The following is a 23,920-nucleotide window of genomic DNA, read 5'->3' on the forward strand; positions in this document are numbered from 1 at the left end:
ACCCGTTGTGACCATTATGTATTAAAGCAATGAAGTATTTGTATGACTATATGTGTATTCCCAAACAGTTTTATTGGATAACAATGTGTATTTCTTTTTTATAAGTAAAAATGTATTAACAAATGCACTCAGAGGGGAGCAAACCCTTAACAAAGCAAACAAGAAACATAAAATGCAGCATTACAACGATAAGTTGTCAACAAAATCCAATAAACTATCTACAGATGGGAAATTCTTCCCATTAACCCAAGAATAAAAAGAATACAAAATATTCGCCTTGATAACCCACACTGGCGACTCCTGCCCTTCGAAAGATCACTTATTCCTCTCGTGCCACAACCCCCACCAAATACAAAGAGGTGCAACCCTCACACCTTCTTGACCCGACTCTCCACCCGTCTCCCTCTCCAAGCTTCTAACATATCAATCGTATTACTCGACACTACCCATTCCACCCTAAATACATTCAAAACCAAACTCCAAACATCTACTGCCACTCTACAATGTAACAAGAGATGATTAAACGACTCTCCCGCCTTCTTACACATGCAACACCAATTAACTGTTATTTGTCATCTTTTCATGAGATTATCCAGAGTAGGAGTGCTACCAAGCACTGCTGTCCACGTGAAAAAAGCCACCTTAAGTGGAGGTGAAGTCCTACATACAGCCTTCCAAGGGAACCCGTTACAGAATAAGTTCAACGCACTTATTCTTGTTCTCAGATGCAGAATAATGCACGGATTTTAAAATTGGGGAGAGATATCACCGAGATTTTTCAAGGTGACTTGACAGTTTCAGGTTACATCGCCGAGCTTCGTACTATTTGGGATGAGTTGTCATATTATGATTCCTTCCACTCTTGAAATGATCCAGATGATGCAGTTTTATATGCAGGGATTGTGGAGAAGAATCGAGTGTTTCAGTTTCTTGTCGGGTTGAACGACAAGTTTGAGTATGCCCGTGTTCATTTATTGGGCTTATCTTTATTCCCTACTCTTGATGATGCATACTCCTATGTGTTGTCAGATGAGAGTCGTCAGACTCATCCATAAGGTGTTGCTTTTGTTGATCGTTCTGCTATTGCAGTTCGGGTTGATGTTGGTCAGTATCAACAACTTGTGGGGAAGCTCTCATCTATTTATCCAAAACTCGACCTAACATTACTTATGCCGTGAGTGTCGTGAGTCAATTCATGCACTCTCCTCGTACCCCTCAACTTGATGCAGCTATTCGGATCCTTCACTACTTAAAAGGGTGTCCAGGCCTTGGTATTTTATTTGCCAATCATGGTGACTTACGTGTTGAGGCTTGGACAGATGCTGATTATGCAGGATCAGTTTCTATTAAAAGGTCAACTTCGGGTTATTGTACCACTATTGGTGGTAACTTGGTTACTTGGCGCAGTAAGAAGCGGGATGTTGTCTCTCGATTTAGTGTAGAGGTAAAGTATAGAGTTATGGCTCTTGGGATATGTGAGTTGCTATGGCTGAAAACCTTGATGACAGACTTGTGCCTTCCAGTGTCGCTTCCATTCTCACTCTACTGCGACAACAAGTTTGCACTGCGACAACAAGTTTGCCATTAGCATAGCAGCAAATCCCGTTCAGCATGACAGGACTAAGCATATAGAGGTGGACCGTCACTTCATTCGAGAAAAGATCATCTCTGGTCAAATTTGCATTCCATTTGTCACAAGCTCTCAACAGCTTGCAGACATTCTTACAAAGGGCATTAGCAAGATTGTGTTTGAGAATGCATTGTCCAAGTTGGGCGTTTCAGTTATCCACGCAACAACTTTGAAGGGGAGTGTTAGCATATATAATAGCCACGATTTATGAAATGACTTACCATATTAGTAGAGATTTGATTATGCATACGTTAAGCATATATGATAGCCACGATTTATGGAATGACTTACCATATTAGTAGAGATTTGATTATACTATAGAATATGCCATAGAATATGCCTTAGAATATGCTGTGATTTGATTTAGATTTGATTTAGTTTTATTTCTTGTAATATGAGCATGTGTTTTTTTTATCTATAAATACTATAGCTATGAATGAGTGATTCGTCTCATTCAAGTCTTTACATAATTCTCTCTTTTTTCTTCTATATTGTATTTATAATGATATATATATATATATATAGATACACACACACACATATACATATATACATATGTGCTGTCAAATTGTTGGTGCACTAAAGGACAAATCTGCAAAGGTGGCAGGGGCATTGTGGTCCCTCCACCCAGAGAATGTCAGAATTCCTCTTTAGGGTAGGATTTCAGCTCAATGTATCCTATATATACACTGTTATAGCAAATGAGCCTCCAAGCCATGTGTAACCAGTAAGCACACTAACAAGCTTCATTGTGACATACTCGAGACACTAGGAACAATAACCATTTCCTGAAGTTTTGAAACAATTTGTGAGCTAATTCAACTCAGAGATACATACAATGAGTGAGTGTATTTGAAGATGATGTATAAGGCTGTGTGGAGCTGGATTGCTTGTGCAGAAGGCTGGTTTAGAGGGCCAATCCAAGCTTGAGGCCATTTCTGAGGTTCCTTGGGGTTGAGGCAAGTTTATTTCACTACTATATATCTGCAGAAATCATGTTTGTGTCTGTTTTATTGCTGCAGTAGATTTTGATATCTCAAACCTCAGTTAAGTGTCTGTTTACTGGTTTAAGCTTCTAATCTGAGCATATATACTTGATCTCTTACTGTGAGTTGATTGTATATCATTTAAGCATGATTATATATCTGATTTGAGGCTGTTCAAGTTGAGCCATATCCAGGAAATTGACCAAGACAGATTTCGGTACCTTGGAGCATTACTATTAGGGTTTTATGTAGAAAATAGGCCTGTTTGTGTACTGTCATTGCTATACCATGCAAGTATCGTTGTGATAAGCATCTGAGCATGTGTATATTGAAGATATAAGGCTGAAGAAACCAAATCCTGGTCTGTGTTGATACGAATTTTCAATTTTACCCCTCAGACCACAGATTCTGCATAATGAAGCTTTGTTGTTGTTGTTTAATACTTTGAGCTATGCAGTCATTCTTATCTTGTGTCATCACTTGAGTATTGTTGTATTGCATCTTTTAAATTGTATTTGGTAAGCTGTGAGAGCTTATAGGGTCCAAGCAAGGTTGCTTAGGACAGGGGGAGTGTTGTGTGCACTTGTATGTGAGCTAGGGTGTGTACAGAGAGTGAGACAGCTGAGTATGTTTCTTCTTACATTACAACTAGTGGATTTGCACTGGCAGAGGCCAGGAACTAAGGTTTTTGATCCCTATTGAGAGGGGGTTTTCTTGTAAAGTCAATGTGCATTTGTGGTTGATTGTGTGAGCCATTATCAGTAATTGCAAACAGCCTTCATCACATATATTGAATCTGAAAATTGACTTAGTGTTGAAAGAAGACTTATAAACGAACCAATTCACCCCCTTCTTGGTTCATCAACTAACTCAAAAGGAAACTCTACGATGCTTGCCTAATTCACAAGCCTTGGATTCTAAAGTAGACACTGGCTCAAGAAAAGATAATGCAGACTTCAAATACTTCAATGAAGGATGACCAAGTCAGTAGTGTCATTGGTGGGTAGATACCCTCGAGTGAAGAGCCACACGACGAGTAGGACAATCACAGTCGAAGTAATAGAGACCATTTCGTTCATGAACTCCACCAATCATCTTCTTCATTTTGAGGTCCTGAAAGACACAATAAGAAGGATAAAAGATTACGGAACAGTTAAGTGCTATAGTTATTTTAATCACAGATAATAGATAAAGGAAGTTGGGGAACAAGTTGCACAGAGGATAATGAAATGGAAGAAGTAGGTCTAATGGTATTCTGACCAACAATTGGACGAGTATTACCATCAGCCAAAATAACAGAGGATGTAGAATTAGACTTGTATAAGGTGGTAAACAATGAATCCTTACCAGTCATATGCGAAGATGCCCCCAAGTCAATAAGCAATGGAGACGATGTAGACTGTAAATCGAAAAAGCATGCAATATTACCTGAGTGAGCAAATGTTCCAACATCATTGGTAGTTTGATTTTGTGTCTTTTTGACAAGGGCACTCGACTCCTCACAGGAAAGCGTGACAGTGTTACCAGAATAGGAACTTGGTTGAGAGATGGAATCACCGAAAGCCGAATGATCTTTCCCAACTAAGAAATGAGAAGAAATACCCTCAGAAGATGTAGTTACTTGATTTTCCCAAGCTGGTTTTCCATATAAATCACAACAAGCATCAATGTTATGATTAGTTCCATTACAATAATCCACAATGACGTGCTTCTCTACCCACGACCACGTCTACCACAATCATGACCACCATGTCCTCATGTACCACCCATGTTACCTCCATAGCCACGGTTACCACTGAAAGTACCACAACCCCTTGTAGAAGTTTGACTACCAGATGAGGTCAACAAATCTGAATTTTCTCTTCCAACTGATTTTGAAGAAATGATTCAGCAACTCGGTGTAATCGGCATAAACATTACCCAAAGATGGGAGTCCTCCATCACTAGCAAGAATTTGATTAAGAATATTCTGGAGATCAGCATCCAAACCAGCAAGAAAAATTGAAACATAAAATTCCTTACATTGTCATTTAAGAACGTTAAGATGAGTACTCAGTGGGTAATATTGATTTAACTCATCCAAAAGTCCTTTGAAAGCACTAAAATATTCACCTATACTCTTTCCCTCTTGTCGAAAAAGATACGTCTTCTCATACAAAGAGTATATTCTTGAAAAGTTTTTGTCCATAGAATAAGTTTCTTTGACAGCATCCCAAATTTCCTTGGCTGTGTTAACGAACATAAAACTAGCAGCAATTGAAGGCTCCATACTATTCCACAACCACGACATAAACGTGTAATTTTCAGTTTCCCAATCATCACTCTTTATCAGTTTTGTCTGGAGGATCATTCGTGATATATTTTAATTTCCTTCTAGCTCCTAAGGATATCTTCAAAGCCTGAGCCCATAACAAGTAGTTGGTCTTACTCAATTTAACCATAGTAATATGCATTCCAACATGATCAGTACCAGTAGCAGAATTTATTTTAATATTTATATAAAAAATATATATTAATATTAACCAACAGGGCAGTGGCCTAGCGGTACCAGGCACCTACTTCCCAAAGGGAGGTCAGGGGTTCGAGCCTCAGTGGAAGCATGTGTGTGTGAGTACCAACTAAAAATATATATATATATTAATATTATTAGGCTCTGCCATGAGTCCAGAAACAGATGTAGGAACTTGCTGGGAAGAAAATAGGAGAAGCTGAGAATGAAAAAGAGGAACTGAGGAGAGACAGTACAAGACCAAACTGATTGTGAAGCCAAACAGCAGACAGCAAAGAAAAACAGCCTGAACAAGCCTCCAATGAGTTAAACTGACCAGAAAAATCAACCAGAACTGATCTCAGAACCCACCTGCTTCAGTCGGGTCTGAAAATAAGGGTCAGATCTTAACCTGATTTGAGAAACTTGATTGAATCAGGTTAACCCAGATTCTTCACAGTAGGGTGAGAGAACAATTCAACCAGTACAGTCGTCGTTTTCCCCAAAATCCTAGACATAACAATTCAGTAACTAGAAGAAGATCAGGGACTACCAACACATAGTGAAGATGACGACTGCACAGAGTGATGATAAGGACAAAGGCATGACGAAAGCAACCCTAGGTATGACGGCGGAAACCCTCTTTTGCAATTGCAGTCTAGGGATTGGATCGCAGCTCTGATACCATGTTATGAATAAGAGAGAGAGAAAGTAATTTGGATGTTCTATTTTTTTTTATAAGTAAAAGTAATTTGGATGTTCTCTCGTTACAGAGAACCCAAAATCTTTTGGAATATTTAAATTTACAAGTATTGGCTATTTACATTATAACCCTAACTCTTATAACTAATTACACTATTGCCCAACAATGAAATTTGACTTTATTTACTCATATGTCTAGGCATAGAATCCGCAATGATTTTATTAAGTTTCCTTTCTTGTAATATTAGCACGTGCTCTTTTAGTATATAAATACTAAAGCTGTGAATGAATGATTATTCTCATTCAAGCTTTTACATATTCCTCTTGTGTTTCTTCCATTACCCACTGCAACAGCCACTTCACCGGCTTTAGAGAATTTTCCCTTTCCCTTCTTACACTCCGGACAGTCTTTCCTGAAGTGCCTGCCTTGTGAATGGTGCATCATCTCAGCACCTTCGTTTTGTCCTTATACTTGGAATGGCCTCTACTGCCAAACCCTCCCTTCTGATTCATTCTCCCTCTAACAACCAAACCCTCTGTCAAAGAACCTTCTAATTTGCTCTCAAACACCCTTCTCTACAAGTTCATAGAATTCAAAGTCTTCACGTCTTCCATAGACAACACAGTTCTTCCATACATCATCGTATCGACAAAGTTCTCGTACAAGGGGTGGTAGAGAACACAACACAATAATAGCTTGATCCTCATCCGATAATTTAACATCAATATTATCCAATTCTATGATGATTTGTCAAGATAGTCTTTCAGAGACGAACCTTCATACATCTAAAGAGTGAATAACCGCTTCTTTAGATACAAGCGGTTTGCAAAAGATTTCATCATGTACTAGGCCTCCAACTTGTTCCAAAACTCATCCAGCGTAGTCTTTCCAAATCTTCTCGCAAAACTTTGTCACTCAAGCACAACATAATCGCACTGTGTGCTTTCTCAATAATCTCATCTTTGTCCTTAATCTTTTCTAGCAATACATCCTTCCACATGTTGAAATCATTTCTGCCGTTGAACTTACCTATTTCCAGAAACTTGGTCGCCATCCCAGCTTCGAACCAAAAGCTCTGATACCAATTTGTTACGACAAACGCCGCGAACCAAGAACAAATCAAGAATCACGACAGAAAAATAAACATACCACAAACAAAGAACACAAAGATTTAAGTGGTTCGGCATAAGCCAATGTCCAAAGTGAAGATCCAGCGAATGATTTTTTTTTTTTTTTTTTTTGATAAGTAAGAATTTTATAAAAAAGCGCTCAAAGGGGAGTGAAACCCAAGGATACAAGAAGAAAAAACCAAAAAGAGCCTCAAGCCTTCAAAGAGGCCAAAAACATAACAATCTCCTCAACAGAACGATAATCTCTCCCTGAGACCCAACAAAAGAGAGTAGAAATAATAGAAAACTTAAGCATAGAAATGGGTTTCTCCTTGTCATCGAAGTATCTTCGATTCCTCTCAAGCCAAATGCACCACCAAACACAAAGAGGGGTAGCCCTCCAAGCATCCCGGATGAGCGCCCCAACAGAGACACCTCTCCAAGCCTCAATCAACCCTCTAGAGGAACAGCGCATAACCCAAGGAATCCCAAACAACCCAATCATCAAATCCCAACAATCTCTGGCCATACTGCAATGCAACAGAAGGTGATCCACTGTCTCCTCATCACAACGACACAAGTAATAGCGATTGATAACCACCTACATTCTCCTCCTCAAATTATCCTGGGTTAAAATCCAACCTAAGACAGACATCCAAGCAAAAAAGGCCACCTTAAGGGGAGCCTTGGAACGCCAAATAGCCTTCCAAGGGAAAGTGCCACCCTCCCCATCAGAAAGGCACCTGAAAAAGGATCTCACCTCGAAACGACCCTGAGAGTGTGGACTCCAAAACCAACAATCAGCCTCCTCATGAGAGATCACTTGACGATACAGTAACTCCAAAAAACAAGTGACCTCCTCAATTTCCCAATCTTGAAAATGTCTCCTAAACTGAACGTCCCAAGTTAGTCTTCCGTAATCAAGGTGATAACAGTCAACCACCAAGGCCTGCCTGTCAGAAGCAATCCTGTAAAGCCGAGGGAAAGAAAGAGCAAGGGGAAGATCCCCACACCAAAGGTCCTCCCAAAATCTGATCCTCCTACCATCCCTGATCCTAAAGCGAACGTGATTACGAAAAACGTCCCATCCCTTTCGAATGCAAGTCCAAACCCCCACACCCCTAGGACCACGCCCCTCAAGAGAACACCACCCACCACTGATTTCCCCAAACTTGCTAGCAATAATTTCACCATGCAAAAACATGAGATTACAAGTTTTAGTCCCCAAACCCTAGCATGCTCTCTCTCTCTCTCTTTCTTTCCTGCGGTTCTCAGTGTTCTCTATTTACACACACCAAACCCCAAGCGCCCTAATATATTGGGTTACAAGATGTCGTGAATACAACTCAGAGTCAACTTTTCCTTAATTAGGGGCATGATTACCGCTTTCATATTTTACGCATGGTGTATTTACCTAGACACGCAATATGTCCAAATTCATTTCTTGCACTGCATTCACCAACCACCTTCACCTACCATTTTCCTTATTTTATGTTCTAGACAACATTATATATATCTATTGTAACCATCCTTTTGATATATGAAATAATATACAGTCAATTATTCTCTCTAAAATTTAGCTTTCAACTTTCATCTTGGCATTAGAGCTTCAAGGCTAATGTTAGAGACCTAGCACCTAGCGTAAGCTCCTCCCACCCCCCCCCCCCCCCCCCCTTCTTTCTTCTTCTCAGTTTCTTTCTCTCTTTTTTTTAGTATAGTCAACTTCTGCACTTTGCTGTTCTCCTCTCTATCATTTGGATAGAGATGACATAGAACCCTGGGTTCATAAACAAAAAATAATAATAATAAAGAGAGAGAGAGAGAGAGAGACATTTCTTCTTGATTTAATGTTCAAAAGTCAGTTGTCCCTTTCTTCTTGATTTCATGCTCAAAATTCAATAGTTTTTCTTACTTGTACTCAGATTGTCTCACCTCTACTATCATGGGTGCAAAATCGAAAAAAACAGACTCTCTCTTTCGGTTCTACAACTACTACCAAAATGAAAGGTACCAACTACCTTCAATCTGATCCTTCACGAGATAGCCAAGAGGGCCGTAGTCCTTCACACCCTAGCCAAGGCATTCATCATGGGAGGACATGTACACATTGTGGCCGTACTAACCATGTGTTGATCATTGTTGGAAACTTCACGGCAAGCCTGCATGGGAAAATCAGGTTGTGGATGAAGAGGAGTGCACTAATCCTGCTACTGAGGAACAGTTTCTTATCTCCAAGGCTGAGTATGATTCAATTGTCAAGCGTGCTAATCCTCTATCCACTTCCACAGCCATTTTTGTTGACTCAAGTAACACTTGTCTTCATTCTTCACTCGATACACCTTGGATAATTGATTCTGGAGCCTCCAATCATATGACAGGTAACCCCTCTCTTTTCTCTGATATTTCTCGTATGTCTTCTCCCTCTTATGTTACGATAGCTAATGGTACCAAGTCTATAGTCCACGGACTTGGTACCATTCGTACCTCTAGTCTAACCTTCTCTTTTGCCTCATATCTAAACCAATTTCCCTTTAATTTGTTGTCAGTTCCTAAACTACATATCAAAAAAATTATTATCAGTTCCTAAACTTACCTCCGCCCTAAATTGCTCAAGAATATTCTATCCTACTCATTGTGTCTTTCAGGATCTAAAGACAAAGAGGATAATTGGTGGGGGCTTTGAAAAGGATGGGTTCTACTACTTTCATCCGTCTTATTGTCCTATTTCATCTGCACTCCATACCTCTACTTCTCCATATCAGTGGCATTGTCAACTCGGGCATCCTTCGTCTAATAGTCTTCGGCATTTGGTTCCTTCCTTATTTAATTTTTCTAGTTTTAACTGTGAAACATGTGAACTTAGCAAGCATCATAGGGTTTCTTTTAAACTTAGGACTGATGGACCTAGTTTATGCCCTTTTGAACTTGTTCACTCTGATCTTTGGGGTCCAGGTCGAACAACTGGATTGGCTTGTGCCCGTTATTTTGTTTCCTTTATTGGTAAATATTAGTGTTCTTTTTAAGCTGAGATCACTAATCAATTGAATGCTAAGTTACATATTCTTCGTACTAATAATGCTGTTGTATATAAAGATTCTCTCTTTCAGCAATTTCTTGAGTTCGGAGATATCACCCATCAAATTTCTTGTGTTGATACTCCCCAACAAAATGGGATTGCTGAAAGAAATAATGGACACATTCTTGCAATTGCTCAAACTCTAATGATTGAAATGAATGTACCTAAACATTTTTGGGGAGACGCGGTTCTTACTGCAACATATCTATTGAATAGAATGCCATCTCAGGACCTCAAAGGAAAATCACCTTTTCAGATGATGTTTCCTGATAAAAACCCCTTTTCTCTTCCTCCAAAAGTTTTTGGGTGCGTTTGTTTTGTACATAATTTAAATCCAAAATGGGACAAACTTGATCCTCGATATCACAAATGCATATTTTTGGGCCATTCTTGCACTCAAAAAGGATATAGATGCTACAACCCTTTTCTTAGAAAACATTTTGTGTGTACCGATGTAACATTCTTTGAGCATGTTCCATATTATTCTAAGGCAGTCAGTCAAATGAATGAACCTATTTTTCAAGATACTATTCTACCATGTCCAGTTCTTGGTATTCCTCCTGCTCTTAGAGTTTATACTCGGCGACGTCGCAGAAATAGCTCTCTTACTCTTGCTGCCCAGGATGAACCTTTTGTGCCACCTGCCCAACGGTTGAATGGGTAGAGCCTTCCTTGCAACCTCCACCATTTTCCTCAGCACCTAAAGATCCGCCTTTTGAGTTTGATCTTGATCTTCCCATCGCATTTTGCAAAGGTAGATGGGTTTGCACTGATCACCCTATCTCTCATTTTGTTTCTTATGATCATTTGTCACCCATTTTTCAAGTTCTCTCTTTATCTTTGTCATCTATTACTGTTCCTAAGCATACAGGAAGGCTCTTTCCCACCCTGGCTAGCAGAAAGCTATGGAATAGGAAATGCATGCCTTACAATTGAATCATACTTGGGATTTACTTCCAAAGCCTGCAGGTGCTCATGTTGTTGGTTGTCGTTGGGTTTTCACAGTGAAACAAAATTTTGACGGCACTATTGATCGTTTAAAGGCTCGCCTTGTTGCTAAGGGTTTCACCCAGACCTATGGTATTAACTATACTGGAACTTTTTCCCATGTGGCTAATCTGAACTATATTCGCATAATTATCGCTCTTGCTACAAATCTTGACTGGCCTATCCATCAACTCGATGTCAAAAATGTTTTTCTACATGGCGATCTTACTGAGGCAATATACATGGCTCAACCTCCTGGGTTTGAGTCCAAGGGGGAGTGTGTTTGTCATCGAAATCTATTTATGGACTCAAACAGCCACCTCGTGCATGGTTTGATAAATTTAGCAAGGTAGTGGTTGCTTATGGCATGACTAGAAGTCAGGCTGGTAATTCGATTTTCTTTAAAAAGACAAATTGTGGCATTGTAATTTTGGTGGTCTATGTGGATGGTATCATCAGTACTGGGAGTGACAGGACAGGGATTCAGACCTTGATCCATCATTTGGGTTCGAATTTTCTCACTAAAGATTTGGGCAAGCTCCATTATTTTCTTGGTATGAGGTTGCAAGATCAAAGAAAGGCATTTGTTTATCTTAGAGAAAATATATTTTTGACATCTTAAGGGATACAGGTTATATTGGCTCTAAGCCTGCAGCAACACCCATGGAGACTAATCTGAAACTATTCCCTGATGTTGGTGACTTGGTTGATGATCCAGATATGTATAGGTGGCTTGTAGGCAAGCTGATTTACCTAACTATTACTCGACCAGATATTATTATGAGTCAATTTATGGCCAGACCACAAGTCCCTCACATGGACACGGTTATACGGATTCTTAAGTATTTCAAAGGAGCTCTAGGTCGTGGTCTTCTCTAGCAGTCGTCTGGACATCTGCGCATCGAGGGTTATACTGATTCTGATTGGGTAGGTTCACCTTCAGATAAGCGATCAACGACTGGTTACTGTACTTTTATAGGAGGCAATCTAGTCACTTGGAAAAGTAAGAAGCAGTCGGTTGTAGCGCGGTCTAGTGCTAAAGCTGAGTACCGTGCAATGGCTCATACTTCCTATGAACTAACTTGGTTGAGAACTCTATTATAAGAGTTCGGGTTTTCTGTTCAAGACATCTCTTCTCTATTGTGATAACTAGATAGCTATTCACACGGTTTTCAATGAGCGAACCAAACATATTGAAGTTGATTGCCATTTCATTCGTTCTAAGGTGACTTCCAAAGATTTTTTTTTTTTTCCTAGTTAGTACTCATACACACATGCCTCAACCGAGGCTTGAACCCTTGACCTCCCTTTGGGAAGTAGGAGTCTGATACCACTAGGCCACTGGCGTGTTGGTCCTTCCAAAGAAATTGTGACTTCATTCGTATGATTATATCGTCTGGTAATCAGTTGGCAAATATCTTTGCTAAAGCTCTTCCCAAGCATGCTATCGATTTTATCTGCAGCAAGTTGGGAGTCGTTCACATCTACTCTCCAGCTTGAGGGGGAGTGTCATGAATATAGCTCAGTGTCAACTAGACACACGATATGTCCAAATTCATTTCTTGCACTGCACTCACCAACCACCTTCACCTACCATTTTCCTTATTTTATGTTCTAAAGAACATGATATATATCTATTGTAATCATCCTTTGATATATGAAATAATATACAATCAATTTTTTCTCTCTCTAAAATTTAGCTTTCAACTTTCGTCACATAAGAATACTAGAACAGTGTCCATGACACGAAAGACAAAAACAGGTCAAATATTTTTCAGGTTGCGACTTGGACTGAACCAACTTCATAAAACTTATTACCTATATATATATATATATATATATATATATATATAAACTATCACAGACACACAAGTATATACAATCTCATATATACACTGTATATCTATATACTTGGATATGAGAGAAATTAAGATGAGAGAGAGAACTGATGAGAATACCTATAAATTTTTGATCAAGTGAAGCTCTTCAATTGTCTTCTTCAAATCTAATTTCTTCTTAATGGCACCGCCACAAACCAACACAACTTTGCCACCCAATTTCCCATCTTTCACAGTGGTTTCGAAATCTAGCACATGCTCTACATGCCCACCTCATACTTCACATCCCCATCTCTCCTTCAGTTTGGCTGATACATCGGCATCTACACACCCATTTGTTCATAAACCACAAATAGAAAGCAAACCACCCATTAAAATCTCTCTAAGAGATGACACACACACACGTGCACACACACACAGAGAAAATATGGGTGAGAGAACTAAGATGGGATACAGAAGTGAGAGAAACATGACAAATATTTTTGGGGATTTGGGTATACGTTTAACCCAGTGAATATTGGTCTTTGATTCACTAGGCTCTTTCATAGGCTAAGGGCATCGGTCTTCATTAATGGCATGAGCAGAGTCTTAGGGCTTTGATAGGCACAAAGATAAAGAAAAATAATTGTCGAGTACTAATACTACAGCAAGAGTTTTCCAATTGAGAAAGTGAACAAAATGGTGAAGGAATAATGCTCCAGCGAATTCAAAGAAAAATAATGCTCCAACAAGAGATTTTCAATGCAGAAGTGAAAAGATGTTGAAGACCTTTAAATTTGTGTATATATAGAGAGGGAAAGAAAGATGAGGATGTGTAATATAGAGAAAAGAGCTGATCAAGTTGTGTGATATATGTTTCTCTTGTATTGAACAGGTAAAGGGCATTTCCTTCCATCTAATGTTGCTAAAATAACGGTATCTAGGTAGTTTTAGATAGTTTACTATGGATAAAAATATCTTTACATGCTTGACAAGGGCGAAACTGGAATTTTAAATTTTCATTATGACGACATCAGCAAAAACCATAGTTGGCTGGTGTTGACCGTTAATAGAGTGGGGAAACTAATACAACACTATGTTTGTCAAGGAGGTTAATGCTATTTTAAAACAAGAGGGGAGGTCCTAGTAATTACAGCAAACCTCAAGGGAGGTAAGTGTCATGACCTGCCCCACCCTATGTAGATATTGTCTGTTTGCACTCTCTACGCTCACGGTTTTCAAAACGCGCCTACACAATTAAGAAGCATCCACAGATATAAGTGCCAACAACCTCTCCCTCCCAAGGGATGTGGGACATCATAGCAAGTATAGTTTACCCTATATAAAAACAAATTTTTATTTCTTAAAATAAAGGAAAAGGCATGAATATTTAGTGTGCCTAGTGTCCATTTGAGATTTGACAAATTTGACGCTTAGAAACATACAAATCAATCCCATATCTATCCAAGTCCATGTAAACTAGGCAAGAGAAATGCTAAAATATTTTATGATAAATAAATCCAAGGCAACAATACTTTGTGGGGATTAAATCTTCTGGCTCTCCTCTCTTTGGGCTTCTACTAGCAAAGTTTTGACTGTGTTTCCTTTTTGTCTAATCTTCCATGACTGGGCTTCAGTTTGTTCTTTTAAAAAGCTAGTAATGGTGAAATCATGTTTATGAAGAGTTCCTCCTAAAGAAAGGCCAAAACTCACAATCTAGGACAATTTAAAATTGTAGGTACCATAGTAGTCTTGGTAGATAACAAAGTACCCCTTTTCTTATTCTAAGCCAACTGGAAATAGGTATGTTGGTAAAAGCTGAAACCTTGAGTTTACAAGGTCTTCAAGAAGCTTATGTGTTGGCATTAACAAGTCTTCAAGGTAAAGGTGATTCCTCAGTCCTTATGCATAGGATGAGAAGATTGAACATACGGCTTTGGAAGTGCAGGAATTTCCTTCAGGAGATTTTAACTTTGCTTTAGATATATATATATATATATATATATATATATATATATATATATTGATAAGTAAAGACTGTATTAACAGCGTTGAAAAGAGGAACGCGTCCCTCAAAAGCTACACAAGGCCAAATAGGGCCTCTAAACCCTCAACGAGTCCGAAAAAATCTACAATTTCATCCATGGATTTACAATTTCTCCCTAGGACCCAACAAAAAAGGGTACTAATAATGGAGAACTTTAACGTCCCAATAGGATTCTCCTTTCCTTCGAAGGGTCTCCTATTTCTTTCAAACCATAGACACCACTAGACGCACAAAGGCGTAACCCTCCAGAAATCACAAATTTGGGTCCCGCACTGTACAACCTCTCCAAGCCTCTGCAAGACCTGGGCATAACCCACTGAACCCCAAACAAACCCCACAACAAAATCCAACAATCCCAAGCCACCTGGGCAATGCATTTACTTTGCTATATTAGTAGAGGTGAATTTCTACTGGACTCTTCAATTGGCTAATATGGAGGCAGATTCCTCAGCAGAAAGAAAGCTGCAAGGCTTCAGCAGTTCAGAGGAATTTTACCCCTCATAGTCTTGTGCCACTTTCTTTGGGGCGGTTTGTTTTATTCCAGATGTGAACTACTGTTTTTCACCTTTTATTTCTTGGCATCTCCATGGTGGACAAGTTGCTTGTCATTCTTGTACATTCACCTTTTTAATTTTTCAATAATATTATTATTTTTTACATAAAGAAGGGGTTTTATTTAGCTTCTTGATGACTTTTTTTATCAGAGGACGAGGTTCCAAAATAAAGTGTCATGGAAAATCTGGATCGACAAAGAAAAGGAACCATGATAGTTTACAACACAGATGGTTGGCCAATTAATGCTTCTGCACAGGTCCACTGAAAAAGGAAAACACTGACACTGTGATATACCCTCCCAGAACCTTTTGTGTTTTATTTTCTTGCTAGGCAGTGGTGAAGAAAGTATTCATTCCAGCATCCTTCAGAATCTAGCAGTTAAGCTCAAATGGATCTTCAGATCATCTTAGAACTCAAGAGTAAGTTAATTTCACACAACCACATACTGCTTCTACACAAAGTTGTTAAGGCTTTTCCAATCTAGAATTCGTTACAACTAGTCACTCTTAATATTCTCATAATATTCATAAAGATATAAAAATTAAAAAATAAAAAAATAAAAAAAATTAAAACAAACAAAAAGATCAATTATTTAAATGAGAAAAAGAGTTACTTGTAATAACACATGAGTGATAACCACCACAAGCAACTTCTTCGGAAAATGGCAGTTTGCTTATCATAGATGGTGTTGTCACATTGTTTGCTTCCCCAAAGCCCTATATATTTTCCAATTTGAAGATATCACTAATCAGCTAGATTGCAAGAAATGACCAAAGTTGGTCGACAATCTCTGTGTGATTATCAAAGCATTGTTAAAACATGACATACCAATTTCTCCACCGCTCTTTCCCCAAATATAAATAGAGAACCATTTCCTGCAAAATTTAGTCAAAGTCAAAGTAATAAAGCAGAAAATTAAATAAAGCCTTAAAAGTCATACCTAGGAAAATAAATCTACAACAGAAAAGATCAAAAAAACACCATCAATGCATGCAGAATGCAGCATGCCAGCAGCAACACTTTTGACCTGTATTCACATGAAAAATGGAGCCACAGGCACCAACAGTAAAATGAATCAGTTCTATTGACAAATCCTTTATGAAGCAGAAAAAAGAAATTTCTACACTCAGAGAGTACCTTGACTCCCTCAAGTTTCTTAATAAGCCTTGGTGTGTATTCACTGCATAAAAAATGTAATTAGTAATTTAGTATGAAACAAACTGTAGTTAGGATGTTATATTCTGCAAGATAAGAAAAGATAATGTGCTAAACTCCACAAGAAATTGGATTTCTGTGAAACTATAACAGAATTATACTTAAACTACCTCATGTTATGATAATATTTCAGTAAGTGAAGCAGTCAACAAATGCTTAGTGATTTTACACAAACCTTGCATTGAGAGAGAGAGAGAGAGGATGATGTTCATAAAATTGTAGAAGAAACAAATCTAGTATCAGTGATCAAAAAGCAAAAAATGGATAAAATGGCAGTATCCTACTACAATTGGAATTGATATAACTTGGAGTCCAGACAGCATCATAAGTGGAAGATAAATGGGTACATGGTACACCACAAGATCTAGAATGTGTAACAACTTACAATGGCAGTCAAATTACGTTTCTTACTTAGAATACAATATCCTTGTCTGAAATACAAAATTGGTTGCTCCTTTAATCAACAGAAGAGAAGTCCCAAAAATTAACAAATGATTTTTTTTATTTTTTTAATTCATTTCTGAAAGCATGGTAATTTTAAGTTAATATGTAAGAGTTGTTAGAAGATATAAATACTAAAGTTACACCCTCTCTAACTGCTTAATCTTTTAAAGTATATGGTTGTTGACATGGTATCAAAGTAGGCATCAAAGCAGGCAAGGTCCTGAGTACAAACCTCACCATCACCCTTATAAATATTGAAACACGCATTGTACCAGAAAAAAGCCACACGTGAGGTGGTGTGTTAGAGGATTTCAATATTAAAGCTACACCCTCTCTAACAGCTTAAGCTTTTAGAGTAGATGGTTGTTAACAAGAGCAAAAACTGATTTTGGATTTGTGAAGATCTCTTAATGGGATATAAGGTAATTGCCCTTCTTTTATGGCCCAAATTAGTTGTTCACATTTAATTATTTTTATACAGTATTATATGAGTGGTCACACGTGTACAGTTAGATTACATTGAGTATTAGGGTTGTTTGTATTCCGTAGCCACCTTCACCTACCCCTCATTACAATATATATAGAATCACCACGTATAGGGTTTTCTGTATTTTGTAGCAGCCTTCACCTACTCCTCGTTAACGTATATAGAATTACCATGTATAGGGTTTACTTGTCCTCCCCTCACCTACTCCCGTAACTTCTCCTATATAAACACCATTGTATTATTGTATTACTCACTCAATAAAATATACGTTTTCATATATTCTATTTCTCTCTCTTTCAACATGGTATCAGAGCGGAAATCGATCCCTCTTTAATTTTTTTTTTTTTTTCAGCCTTACTCATACTACGATCTTAATTCCATCTCGGCTTTCTCTCAACAATCTCTTCTCGGCGTTCTCTCCTCGGTGATCTCGGTTCTCGTCTTGGCAATCTCTCTCGGAACCCTCCACGATAATTTCTCACAGGTTCATCTCGGCTTGATCTTGGTTCTCTTATCTCGGCTTCCTCTCGCTACTATATCTCATTTGTTCAGCAGCTTTTGTTATGAATACTAAGGAATCTCATCTTCTTGGTCAATCACCAGCACCAAACTAAAAGGATCAAACTACCTTCAATAGTCTCAAGCCGTAGAGGTGTTCTTACGGGCTCGAGGAAAACTGTCCTATCTTAAATCAACCAAACCCACCAGTGATGAAAAGATTATTAAGGCTTGGGAGAAAGAAGATGCTCATATTATGACTTGGTTATAGAACAGCTTGGAGCCTGAGATCTTCAACAACGTGTCATTCCTAGAGTCTGCCAAAGATATCTGGAAAAATATTAGGGACATGTATTCTTCAGAGAAGAATATTTCTCGTATTTATCAATTGTACCATGATATTTTTAATCTCCAACAGGGAGATCGTTATGTTAAAGATTATTACTCAAAATTGAAGGGTATGTGGGAAGAATTAAATGTCTACAAACCATTGACTACAGACATAGAACAACAAAAACAGCATAGGGAGGAGTTTCGGGTGGCAAAATTTTTATCTGGACTTAAACCCGAACTCGCTCCGATCAGTTCGCAGATTTTGTTCGGCAAGGAGATACCCACAACTAGTGAGACTTCTGCTCGAGTTCGAAGAGCATCTATTCATGCCCCTGTGATTGAGAAGGACAACCAATCTGCTCTTCTTGTTCCTACTTCCTACTGAGCGACACGATACTTTCCGTGGAAGACGAGAGGGCAGAGGTCCTTCTAAACCAGGTTGTGGTACTCATGGCAGTAAAGGGGGTCGCAACAGCAAGAAGTGTATTCATTGTGGCCGAAACAATCACTCTGTTGACTTCTGTTGGGCACTTCATGGCAAGCCAGTTTGGGCTAATCAAGCTTCGGCTTCGAAGTTGACTACTCCCACTCCTGCGAATGAACAAGTTGTTCTCTCCAAAGCTAAGTATGATTCTCTAGTAAAGCGTGAGCGTGCAAATCAGCCCTCCTCCGCCGCTACTATCGTTACTTCAGGTAATACGTGTCTCCATGCTTCATCTTCTGCACATTGGATCATTGATTTAGGGGCATCCGATCACATGACAGGTAACCCATCTCTTCTTTCTGATATTTCTCATGTTTTCTCACCATCGGTTGTTACTATAAAGAATGGTGCCAAATCACTTGTTCATGGAATTGGTACCTTCCGCACTTCGGGTCTCACTTTTTCATCAGTTTTATAAATCCCTTAATTTTCATTCAATTTATAATTGAATGAAAATTATAAAATAACTTTTGATCACGTGCATCGCACGTTGTTTTTACTAGTAACTATAAATGACAATTAACTTAAAATTGATCATTTTTTAATTGAATTTTCAGGACCACTCCTAGCTAGCATTGTGCCTTAATAATTCAAATGCATGTTCCAAAACAGTTTTAGCCAGATGCAGTTTTGGTTGTTGCTTACCTTTTAAACCACATGCCTTATAGGGTCCTTCAAGGAAAATCACCCTTCCAAATGATGTTTTCTGACAAAAACCCTTTTTCCATTCCTCCAAAGGTGTTTGGGTGTGTCTGTTTTATTTATAATCTAAACCCGGGACGAGACAAACTTGATCCTCGTGCTCACAAATGTATTTTCTTAGGTTATTCTCGCACTCAAAAGGGATATAAATGTTACAGTACAACTCTTCGTAAACAATTTGTGTGCAGATGTAACTTTGTTTGAGAATGTTCCTTATTATTCCCAGGAAGGCAGTCGTTTGGAGGACTCTGTTCTTCAAGACTCTGTTCTTCCAACTCCAATTTTTTTTTTTCTTTTTTTTTTTGACATCCCACCAGCTCTTCGTGTCTATGCTCGTTGATGGAAAAGAGTAGTTAATCATATTCCAACGACTGAAGAAGTAAGCCCAGCCTTGCCACTTCCACCAGTCACTTCAACGCCTGGAGATTCTTCCATCTCTCCGGACTATGATCTTGATCAACCTATTGTTGTTCGGAAAGGTAAACGTTCTTTTACCAATCACCTTATCCCCAATTTTGTATCATATAATAAATTATACTCCTCCTTTTAATCTTTTTCTGTCATTTTTTTTTTTTTTTTTTTTTTTTTTTGATAATTAAGCAAATTCATTCAAAAAACCTTCAAAAGGGGAACATGTCCCAGAAACAACAAAGGGATCCTATGATCCTATGACAAGCTTTTTCTTTGTCATTATCCTCTATTGCTCTTTCTAAGTCCTACAAGGAGGCACTTTCTCATCCACAATGGAGGAAAGCTATGGAAGAAGAAATAAACGCTTTAAAATTGAATCATACTTGGGACCTTGTTACTTTATTGTCGTTGGGATTTCACTATTACACAGAAGCCTGATCGTACAGTTGACCGTCTTAAAGCTCGACTTGTTGCTGAAGGCTACACTCAGACTTATGGCCTTGATTATATTGAGATGTTCTCTCCTGCAGCCAAACTAAATTCATTTCGTGTGGTAATCTCTCTTACAACTAATCTAGACTGGCCACTTCATCAACTTGAAGTTAAAAATGCCTTTCTGCACGGTGACCTTACTGAGACAATCTACATGGCTCAACCACCTGGGTTTGAGTCTAAGATGGGAGTGTGTGTGTCATCTCAAGAAGTCTATCTATGGCCTCAAACAGTCCCCTCGTGCATGGTTTGATAAGTTCAGTAAAGCTGTGGTAGCTCATGCTATGACCAAAAGCCAGGCTGATCACTCTCTCCTTTTTAAGAACACGAAACGTGGTATTGTAATTATTGTGGTGTATGTAGATAATATCGTTATCACCGGCACTGATAGAGATGGGATACAAGTTCTAATCCATCACTTGAGTTCTAGCTCACTAAGGATTTAGGCAAACTTCGGTATTTTCTAGGAATTAAGGTGGCTCCATCGAAGCAAGGCATAGTCTTTCTCAGCGGAAGTATACTCTTGATCTCTTACAGGATACTGGATATCTTGGTTTGAAACTTGTAGCTACACACATAAAGACTAATGTAAAACTTAAGGTGGATGATGGTGACCCACTCGATGATCCGGAGATGTATCGGAGACTTGTAGGTAAGCTTATTTACCTCACAATCACTCATCCAGACATCTCCTATGCAGTCAGTGTTGTGACCCAGTTCATGACTAGTTCTCGAGTACCTCACATGGAGGCAGTTGTACACATCATGGAGGCAGTTGTACGCATCATGAAGTATCTCAAGGGTGCTCCGAGAAGTGGTCTGCTTTATTGATCTTCTGAACATCTTCGGATTGAGGGATACACAAATGCAAATTGGGTTGGTTCTCTTTCTGATAGACGGTCCACCACGGGTTACTGCACCTTCATAGGAGGAAATTTAGTAACTTAGAGGAGTAATAAACAGTCAGTTGTGGCTCGTTCCAGTGCTGAAGCAGAGTATCATGCCATGGCACACACTGCATGTGAACTTACATGGTTGAAAACTATTTTACAGGAACTTGGGATTTCAGTCCACCATTGTGACAATCAGGAAACTACATATTACTAGCAATCTAGTCTAGCATGAGAGGACCAAACACATTGAAGTAGATTGCCATTTCATTCGATCTAAAGTTGACTCGAATGAGATCGTTACACCTTTTGTTCCTTCTGGTAGACAGGTGGCAGACATCTTCACTAAGGCGCTTCCCAAGAACTCGATTCCATATGTAACAAGCTAGGAGTTATTGACATTTACTCTCCAGCTTGAGGGGGAGTGTTGTACAGTATTGTATGCATTGTCACACGTGTACAGTTAGATTACATTGTATATTAGGGTTTTCTGTATTTTTGTAGCCGCCTTCACCTACCCCTCATTACCATATATAGAATTACCATGTATAGGGTTTACTTGTTCTCCACTCAACTACTCCCGCAGCTTCTCCTATATAAACACCATTGTATTATTGTATTACTCACTCAATAATATATACGTTTTCATATATTCTATTTTTCTCTCTCTTTCAACAATTATCAACTATTTACAGTGCCATACGCAAAGGATATCTAAGGAGTGAATTAAGAGGAAACTTCCAGTGTGAGTAAATTTAATTTTCAATATGGAGTCTATCAAACAGATTGCACAATATGTAGCTAGGTTATGATAAGTTCATCTTAGTTGGGAACCCTCATCAGGAGGCTTTCCATATCCTGAATGACTAAACCATGACAAAAGTAACTATCATACGTAGAGTTCAATATACATTCTAAGTACAAGTATTTAGATACCCCTTGATTTGTTATAAATAAGAGTTGACACACTTCTCCTAACTTATATAAGAGAAATAATGGCTGAAAATGTGGAGGATAGGCACATAATACTATATCCTACTTCGCTCAAATTCAAATTAAAAAAATGTGTTCCTGCAGAAGTAAAACAATCAAATAGAACCTGGTAGTTCTTAAAATCCCCAAAAGGCTTGATTCAAGTTCATGACCAAGTCTTCCTGACCCTCCTCCACCCCAACTTAAGGCCTCACCTCTTTCTGGCAAAAAAAGAATATATATATATTAACAACCAATATAGCAAAATAAGGGTCATACCCCTAGCATTAGTAACAAAAAGCCCTTGCAAGTAGTCAAAACTAAAACAGTTATAAGAAAAACAACAAGACAGATATATGGAGGCAAGTGGTATTTCAATTTAAAACCTGTAACAGCAATAGAGTGTTCACAACCCAAAGCAACTGTTTTGATGGTGACCCCATCCAAGCATTCAACTTTACTTGGCGTAGGAACTACTTTTGCTGCTCCTGTGAATTAGTACAAAACAAAAATAAACCCAAGGTCAGCCACAGAGATGATATTATTAGCAACAAAACCAATGTTTTCATGCAATAAACAATCTGATGATATACAATGTAGGGATTCCATAGACTATTTTACAACAAAAATAAATAAAATTGAATAACTATTCTGTTCCCAGATTTGAGGAATAAGTCAAAAAGATGACATCACTAATAAAAATCATGTTATAGTGATAAGGTAAGGACTGAAACTCTACACTCTGATAGAGAGTATGCGCAAGGATTGTGATCTAGACCTAGAGGGGGTGAATAGGTCCTAATGACTTTTAACTAATTTAACTACTTTCTAAAATTCTAACTTAATTACTAACAAATTAAAGTTTAAACTAACCCATTATATCAAAAATGAATTAATCAATCAACACATCATGGCAATATTATCAAACATTCAATCATAAGCAATGTAACGAAAAGTTACAGCAAACACAATAACTAGGGTGATACTATTTATTATCAATGTCAGCAACTTTTCAGCAAGGAAAAGGGTTCCGGTGAGGAAGGCTGGGTTTTCTCTGATTATGTAGGAGGTACAGACCTCCTCCAAAGGCAGCTGGTATGACCCATGCAGCCTCTTTACCGGGAACCTCTTGGCATAGTCTTTTTTATGAAGGAACACAACAATGCTTGGAGAACTCGACGTTTATCAAGGAGAGCAAAAACAAGGAAATGATACACATTTCAGATGAAGATGTGGATAGGAAGTTGAGTGCGAGCGTCATTCAATTTTTGGATATTTTCTGGACAAAAGGTATTATTATCGTTCAAACAGGGAATGCATCCCAAAAAGAACTACACAAGAACAAAAAAAAAGCCACTAAACTCTCAAAGAGGACAAAAAATCAACTATCTCCGCCATGGATTTACAATTTCTCCCCAAAACCCAACATAAAATAGTGCAAAAAATACAGAATTTAAGTGCACCAATCGGAGTCATTGCCATAAAAGGATCTCCTATTCCTTTCTGTCCACAAACAACACCAAACACACAAAGGTGTTACCCTCCAAAAGTCTTCTGAATAGGGTTTGGTGAATGCGGGAAAGTTCAAGCTGCT

At 38.4% G+C, this 23,920-nt stretch overlaps 1 protein-coding gene across 3 annotated transcripts in view; it reads right to left on the minus strand.

Annotated features, from left to right (window-relative positions):
* LOC132303200 (ultraviolet-B receptor UVR8) overlaps nucleotides 1-23,920 on the minus strand; it is a 93,343-nt gene that overhangs the window by 55,928 nt on the left and 13,495 nt on the right. For all 3 annotated transcript variants that reach the window (XM_059800363.1, XM_059800362.1, XM_059800364.1), the window contains exons 5-10: nucleotides 22,713-22,814; nucleotides 22,454-22,547; nucleotides 16,536-16,578; nucleotides 16,380-16,425; nucleotides 16,227-16,273; nucleotides 16,012-16,114 (exon numbers count right to left, since the gene is read on the minus strand). In XM_059800363.1, coding sequence (XP_059656346.1) covers nucleotides 16,012-16,114; nucleotides 16,227-16,273; nucleotides 16,380-16,425; nucleotides 16,536-16,578; nucleotides 22,454-22,547; nucleotides 22,713-22,814 — 435 coding nt within the window. The remainder of the gene's footprint in view (nucleotides 1-16,011; nucleotides 16,115-16,226; nucleotides 16,274-16,379; nucleotides 16,426-16,535; nucleotides 16,579-22,453; nucleotides 22,548-22,712; nucleotides 22,815-23,920) is intronic.

Source organism: Cornus florida, unplaced genomic scaffold (assembly GCF_030987335.1).
Source record: "Cornus florida cultivar Cherokee Brave unplaced genomic scaffold, ASM3098733v1 CherokeeBrave_3.0.0_Hap2_Chr04, whole genome shotgun sequence".
Classification (NCBI taxonomy): Eukaryota; Viridiplantae; Streptophyta; class Magnoliopsida; order Cornales; family Cornaceae; genus Cornus; species Cornus florida.